General features: G+C 37.5%; 1 protein-coding gene across 1 annotated transcript in view; it reads right to left on the bottom strand.

Moving 5' to 3' along the window:
• Positions 1 to 237: 237 nt before the first annotated feature.
• The window catches only part of LOC149130731 (calpain-2 catalytic subunit-like), a 17,215-nt gene continuing 9,232 nt past the window's right edge, over positions 238 to 8,220 (bottom strand). Inside the window, exons 10-20 of the mRNA XM_089344672.1 lie at positions 8,116 to 8,215; positions 7,162 to 7,289; positions 6,189 to 6,397; positions 5,501 to 5,531; positions 5,042 to 5,168; positions 4,456 to 4,520; positions 4,044 to 4,112; positions 3,280 to 3,358; positions 1,911 to 2,027; positions 1,716 to 1,759; positions 238 to 726 (exon numbers count right to left, since the gene is read on the bottom strand). Coding sequence (XP_089200798.1) covers positions 691 to 726; positions 1,716 to 1,759; positions 1,911 to 2,027; positions 3,280 to 3,358; positions 4,044 to 4,112; positions 4,456 to 4,520; positions 5,042 to 5,168; positions 5,501 to 5,531; positions 6,189 to 6,397; positions 7,162 to 7,289; positions 8,116 to 8,215 — 1,005 coding nt within the window. The 3' untranslated portion in view covers positions 238 to 690. The remainder of the gene's footprint in view (positions 727 to 1,715; positions 1,760 to 1,910; positions 2,028 to 3,279; positions 3,359 to 4,043; positions 4,113 to 4,455; positions 4,521 to 5,041; positions 5,169 to 5,500; positions 5,532 to 6,188; positions 6,398 to 7,161; positions 7,290 to 8,115; positions 8,216 to 8,220) is intronic.

Genomic DNA, 8,220 nt, shown 5'->3' with positions numbered 1-8,220 from the left:
TATATGAAGATTTCCATGAGTTTCTGTCAATCAAATCTGCTCACAGACCCCTAGTCGGACTGGGGCTACATTAAAAGACCCTTGACAAAAGTACCACTCAATGAGAATGAACCTGCAAACCATACGATTGTAGCAGTGGACTTCCTAACCACACAGCCACGCCTATCCACGCACACACATACACACACATAGGGAAATTAAATATTTGACTGGGAAATAAAATAATTGAACAAGAAATCGGTGGATGTATCGTTTATTTAGCTTTTTTCTTTTTTGCACAACATAGAGATTGCTTCGGTTATCAAAAGTGCTTCTTCTCGGAGAAATTTCCAAAGGAACCATTTATATTGCTGAAAAAAATTGTTTTCTTTCTGTGTTCCTTTCAGTTGAAGAGCGTAGGCTCGAAACATCAAAGACTTTCTCTATTCCTGAGCATTAAACTAGTTCATCCATTTGTTGTTTACACCTGTCTTCGTCTGTTGTTTTTTCGTAAATTCTCCCATGTGTGTGTGTGTGTGTGTGTGTGTGTGTGTGTGTGTGTGTGTGTGTGTGTGTGTGTGTGTGTATATATACATATATATGTGTATGTGTACGGGTCGTGAAAGAGAAATTTTTTTGGCCAATAATTCTTAAAGCGGTCATGTGATCCAAAATACGTTGTCACGTGATCCATGGCTCCAGGAATTTCCTCTACGTACTTCGAGGATTCATAGTATATGGGAACCACTGCAAGAGAAACAGAAAAGATATTGAACGTGCGTGCGTGCGTGCGTGCGTGCGAGGAAAATAAGAGAATGGAGATAAAATTGCTAATTATTATTCATTGATTATAAAAGACAATTAGATGAGAAATTGTCTTTTTATAATCAATAAATAACAATCGATGTTTACCAATTATCAATTTTATCTCCATTTTCTTAATTTTTCCTTAAATATCGATAAACATTTGGCTTATTCCTTTCCTTGTCAATCATTTATAAACATTAATACTAATACTGATAGTTAAATACAGCTAAGATACCAGTAATTCATTGGATGTGAATCAGACGGTTTTCATAACCTCTAATTTAACTCACCGTTATATATACATTTAATTCGCCAGGATAGATCGCTAGCCCCTAAACCTTTCTCTATTTTCTCTCTCCCTGTTTATTTCTGTGTTCCTTTCTGTTGAAGAGCGTAGGCTCGAAACGTAAAAGACTTTCTCACCTTCCTGAACATTAAACTAATACACCCGTTTCTTGTTTACACACCCATCTTCGCCTTTTGTTTTTTTGTAAATTTTCACTATATATATAGTAGATGAGTTCAGCAAACATTTAGATTCAGGTGAATATGGTACTTAAGTTGAGGCACCAGAATTTAGTATGGTATTATCCATACAATTTCAAAGTAAGGTGATTAGAATCAAAATGAGCAACAGGATATCCAGAGGTAATGCAGTACGATCGTTTCATGTAACTCAATTTAATTGAACAATGCAATCATTACCTCAATTTAAAAATGCAGAGCACCTTAGTAACAAGAACAACAACAGCAACAGCAGCAACAACAACAAGAACAAGAACAACAACAATAATGATAATAATATTGAGGAGTAGGAGGGTGGTGATGGTGGTGGTGATGATGAGAAAGATGATTATGATGGCGACAATGGTGATAACGATGATGATGATGATGTTGTTGATAATGACGGTACAGATATAGATACTTACCGAAGTGAAGGTCACGTTATCATCACAATGCTTCAAATATATTTCTGGAAGAGAAAGTCAAAAGATTATTATAGATAGATAAGTAGATAGAGAGATAGATAGATAGAGAGATAGATAGATAGAGAGATAGATAGATAGAGCAAGAAAGAGAGACAGACAGAAGAAGTTGGATAAATAGCAGAGGAGACAACTTACTGGTGAGCGTCCTTAAACGTGCAAGGCTCTGGCAGAAATCATCGAAGAACATACGGCCTTTCTGATCAGCGTATCTGATACAAATGTTGACTGCAACACATTTATTAAGTTTACCGTCTGTAAAGAGATGGATACATGGTGTATTAACATGCAGACATGCTATTAGGCTGCTGGTCTGTTGCATGAATGTTCTCGTGTAATGCATTTAATCTGAAGTGAATGCAAATACTTGCAAAATATCAAGGTCCACTCAAGGGAAATAACAATTCAAGATGTCTCAAAATGACTTGCCTCCACTTATCTGTGTATCAATATATTTTGAAGTCTCGTATAACCTCACGTAATCTCATGTAGTCCAAACCAAAACGGACACGATTACCAGCACACTAAAGCAGAACGCTTGGAGAATTATGTTTTACTTGTTTCGGTTATTGGACTGCGACCATGCTAGATGCCACCTCGAAGGGGTTTGTTGCACAAATCAACCCCTGTATTTTGAAACAGGGTACTTATTCTAATAGTCACTTTTAGCTGAACCACTTGGTTACGGGGACATAAAAATATCAACATATGTTGTCAAATGGTAGGAGTATAAACACACACACACACAAACATACACACAGACATACACACATACATACACATGCTTACACAGGCTTCTCTCAGTTGCTGTCCTAATAAACTCCGAAGGCTTTCTTCAGCACAAGGTACTTGCTTGACGTGCCAAGCAGTGGGACTGAGCCCAGAACCATGGGGTTCATGCAGTGGATATATTCACATGAAACTTTTGCTAACAGTGTTAATCCACAAATAAAGAATATTTATCCACCAAATTCTGGGGTGAGCAACCATTCACACTGTTTCATTCTATAATATATATATATATATATATATATATATATATATATATATATATATAGAGTCAAGACTATTGATACGATTGCAAGATGCAACAAACATTTTAGGAAAATAAAAATAAGAAATAAGTGGAAATTTTAACAGTGAGCGTGTTAAATTTCAAGGCACAATAAGAAAATGACTCTCCCCAGACTCAACAGAATATGCTTCAATACACGAAATCACATAAAAAATCTTTCAAACCAAATCCAAAACCGAAATATATATATATATATATATATATATATATGTGGATAAATACATAGATAGAGAGAGAGAAAATAGTGAGATAGATAGATACAAACATACACACACATACATACATACATACATACATGCATACATATACATATATACATACATGTGTGTATGTGTGGGGTGTATATATATGTGTGTATGTGTGTCTGTATGTATGTATGTATACACCCAATACACACGGTATTTGAAAGGAAGCAAAATATAAAATAATTACGGGACATGTCATAATAAGGCAACAACTCGTTAATATCCACCGTCCCAGAATCGTCAATGTCACAGGCACGGAAGTGTCTCTGAAAGAGAAAGAGAAGAAAAAGGGGTAGAGAAGGGGGCACACACACTTACACAGAGTTTTTCAATGGAGCCTTATTCTTTTCTAACACGTTTTGAATGGCCCCTATTTTTTACTAACACTTTTTCAATGACTCCTTTTTCTTTTCCAATCACTTTATGCAGTGGCCCCTATTCTTTCACTAACACTTTTCCAACAACCCTTATTCTTTTACTAACATTTTTTCAATGGCCCCTATTCTTTTACTAGCACTTTTCCAACAACCCTTATTCTTTTAGTAACACTTTTTCAACGGCCCCTATTCTTTTACTAATACTTTTCAACTCCTCACCCTTACCTAAGATTCAAAATGGTTAACCTTTTCTTCCCCCACCATCATTATAACCCCTGCCATATTGGTCTCCTTTAAAACTGTCCTTACGTATCGGATATTCTATTAATACGTAACATGAAATGTTGAAGTTAATATTTCCAGCATTAAATATAAACTGACGAGTCACACAAAAAATTAAAACTGAAACATGTATCTATCCCCCACCACACTTCCTGCTGCCCCCCCATCCCTTGTACCTATAGAAAATCTTCTGCCATCCCCACCCCTCTGGGGCCAAGTACTGTCTGCTTTGATAAACAGTGGTGTTGGTCAATTATAAGGTTTGACCAAACAAAATGAAGGCATTGGTCACCTGACAAAGGTTCACAAAGTCCCAGCATTCCTTTGTGTCAGCCAGAGTCAGTAATCCATCACGTGATTTCTGGTGAGAAAAGCTAAGGTCAAGGTCAACAAGTGGATTATGGGATATATTAAAGGTTATTGTTTTGCTGTGTGGTGGTGTAAGGTGGTGGTGGTGGTGGTGGTACTGCGGTGAGGTCGTGTGTGCGTGTGTGTGTAACAGTAACCATGTCACCAATATGTGAGCAGTATTGTGTCTGAGATAAGAGTGTGTGCGTGCATGTATATATATATATATATATATATATATATATATATATATATATATATATATATATCCTCTGTGTGTATATATTTTTTCATGAACATGTTGGATATTGACAACCAATACAATGACTACATGGCATTCACCATCGAAAGGATACATTGTATTTCTCAATAAGGCAGCGGCAAGTCTCCAGAGAAAATATTTCACCACTAGCCAGTTTGTCTGGAAATGAAAAAGAAAAAAAAACAAGAACACTGTCAATGATAAAAAGCAGAATATACACGTGTGTGTGTATGTATATATATATATATATATATATATATATATATATATATATATATCTTCAGTAAATCATAAATCCACACACGCGTATGTGTGTGTATGTGTGTTTGTTCCCTACTAAAAATATTTCTAATGCTATGAAATGGTATATAATTCTCTTCGGGGAAACAGGTACCTTCCAACCTCCCTATATTGTTCCATTCAGCGCTGGAAAGACATTTTCTTAGAAATAACAAATACTTCAAAATTTTTAATAAAATAGTCGCAATCTCACACAAATAATAGTCGTTCACACTGCACTGATGAAGATGATGATGGTGATGATGACAATGATAGTTGATGACAATGATGATGATGGTGACGTTGATGACAACAACGACAATGATGACGATGATGATGATTACGATATCCCATCATTCCTCCTCAGAACAGGTGACAAACAGACAGACCCCTGAGCTTACCTATCCTCCACACGGTATTCAATACCCTTCTCAACTGGCGCGCATCCACCTTTGATGAGGGAGTGTTCTTCTCAAAGATGCTGGCAAGGAGGTCTTCTGTGATCTTTGCAATTTCGTCAACTGTCTCCTGTAACAGAAAGAATATTGGTGCAGAAGTGAGACAACGGCGCACAGACTTGAGGAAAGTAAAACAGATCCGTTACACATCTTACATTCCATTGCATCACTCTGCAATATACGGCTGCAATTGTGTGCATACATGTGTCTGTGTGTGTATATATATATATATATATATATATATATACACACACACACACACACACACACACACACATATATATATATGTTTGTAAGCGTGTATTCAAGTGAATCAGTTCCTTAAATAGTAAAAAAAACCAAGGGTCGGGTCTATGAAATTGCAATCGTGTACAAACAAGAAGTGCAATGATGCAACCTTACCGGATTGACTGTCTCCACATCATCGAGGGACCTGCAATGGACATTGAAAGAGAAGGATTTAGACATTCCGAAACGAAGGTAAAGATACGTACAGAAATATACTGACAGCATCATACATACATACATGTTCATGCATGCATGTACATACATACATGCGTGCATACACACACACACACACACATATATATATATATATAAAATTTAATAATAAGGGTAGAAATTGATATTAATCAATTAAAACCAGTGGTCCAGCATATTAGATGATTCGGCATCTATTTCTAGTATATAGGAGTCCACTTTTGCTGGTCATTCCTCTTATTTGTGTATGTAATGTATATATATTCTTTTATTCTTTTATTTGTTTCAGTCATTTGACTGTGGCCATGCTGGAGCACCGCCATTAATCGAGCAAATCGACCCCAGGACTTATTCTTTGTAAGCCTAATACTTATTTTATCATGCATTGATTTAACACTCGGGGAGAATGGAAAAATGTTTTTTACATTTCGAGCCTATGCTCTTTGTCAGAAAGGATTCAGAGGGGGGGGGGGGGAAACAGAAAGACAAAGAAAATGTGTGGAGATTAACAGTTCAACATGAGGAAATATATATTCACACATTTCTGTCCTTTCTCTGTTTAAGGTAACAGAGAAAGGACAGGTAGAGAAAGAGATAACATAATAATCACCTGATCTTAACTGCCACATCCGTGAAAACTCGCAAAACGAATTCGGCAGACTCGTTACTGATGTTGTAGGGAACGATGACATAGGAACCAGGCGCAAGGAAAATTCCAAACGTCGAGTCTTGAAGTTTCTTTTCCTTCATTTTCGTTTCCATTTTCGTGGCATACTCATCAAACTTCTCGGGAAGAGGGGTTGGGTAGCCAGGTTTCAGCTGTCGAGTGGAGATTGCATTAGTGACATCATCATCATCATCATCATCACCATGACTACACTACCATCACCATCTACATCCCCACCCTCATTATCACCACCATTGCCATCACAACTACCATCATCATCATCATCCTTATCATATATATACATACATACAAATACTATACTTACACACACATAAATATATATACATAAATATATATACATATATATATTATGCATATGTACTAAAACCTATTTGCCAATGTAACGCCGCAGTCAAAATGACTAAAACACAAAACAATGAAAATACACACACACACACATATATATATATATATATATATATTCATTTCTGCTCTAAGCACAAGGCTCGAAATTTTGGGGGAGAGAGGGGCAGTAGATTAGATCGAGCTCAGTACACAACTGGTACTTAATCTATTGACCCCCGAAAGGACGAAAGGCAAAGTCGACATTGGCGGAATTTGAATTCAGAACGTAGAGACAGGTGAAATGCTTAGCGGTATTTCGTCTGCTGCTACGTTCTGAACTCAAATTCTGCTGGGGTCGACTTTACCTTCCATCCTTTCGGGGTAAGTACCAATCAAGCACTGGGGGTCGAGGTAACCGAGAAGTCCCCTCCCACCAAATTCCAGGCCTTGAGCCTTCAACAGAAACGATTATTATTGCTTTTGCTGTTATCGTTAGTGGATTTGATTACATTGTTAAAAGGAGTAGAGAGGAGGAGTATAGAGGGGGGGGGTTAGGGTTAGAGTGACTGACCTTGTACAGGTGTGTGCCGACTTTAATTTCTTCGCGGAAAAACCGATGCATCAAGGATATCACTGTTTGGACATCACCATCACCCTCACGGATCTCCAGTAAATATTGAGGATTCTTCCAGTAGATATCTGAGGTGCATAATAATAACATAGCAACAGTAGTAGCAGCAGTACACACACACACACCCGCATACATATACATGTATGTTACATACCCACATATATTGTCTAACTCATGGAAATATAGAAACATGGATGTTAATGCTATCTTTGTCTCTGCGTCTCTCTCTCTGTCTCCCACGTCTCCTCTTTTGCTCCGACTCCTACTTCTTCTCCTCACTCCCACCCTAACCCTAACCCTAACCCTTATCCTTGGTTGGGTATTTCTCCTGAAGCTGTCTTACCAGAAATATAGCATCAGTGGTGCGAACCCAAACAACATCCCATCTAAACTGACTCGCTCCCTAATTAGTTGGGCTATGACCCTCTACCTGAACCAACAACTTGATGCCTCTGTAATTATTTGTATCTAAAGCGTCCCCTTTACCTTTGTAGCAGTTGACTATGGTGCTGCTACACCAGTCATTGGGTATGACTCCTTCGTGTATCACCTGGTTCGTAATACGGGTGACTAGGCTATAGCCAACACTGCCAAATATTTTGAGCATCTCTGCAGTGATTCCTCATGGGCCGGGGGCTTTCTCGGTCTTCATACTCTTAATTGCTTTATCTCCGTTCAAGCATCTCAACAATCTCACCAGACCTACCTTTCATTTTTAATAATAATAACAATAATAACAATAATAATAATAATAATTATTATTATTATTATTATTATTATGATGATTGACTAGCCCAGTTATAAGATCTGTTGTATCAGACTGATTTGAGGCTAAGTAACAACAACAAGGAAGGGTGCATTAGATGAAGTAACCCAAGGTAAACCTGTCCTCACCTTTAGAATTATCATTACCACCAGATGTGATCTTCTCGACCCATTGGCCATCTTCCCGGAATGTGTGCCATTTCCTTGCTGATGTTTTCTCCTCTGTTCCCTGTC

This window comes from Octopus bimaculoides, chromosome 28 (assembly GCF_046866305.1).
Source record: "Octopus bimaculoides isolate indiv1 chromosome 28, ASM4686630v1, whole genome shotgun sequence".
NCBI classification, from domain to species: domain Eukaryota; kingdom Metazoa; phylum Mollusca; class Cephalopoda; order Octopoda; family Octopodidae; genus Octopus; species Octopus bimaculoides.
Note: the sequence above shows the minus strand (reverse complement) of the source record. Positions and strands in the feature narration are given on the sequence as shown.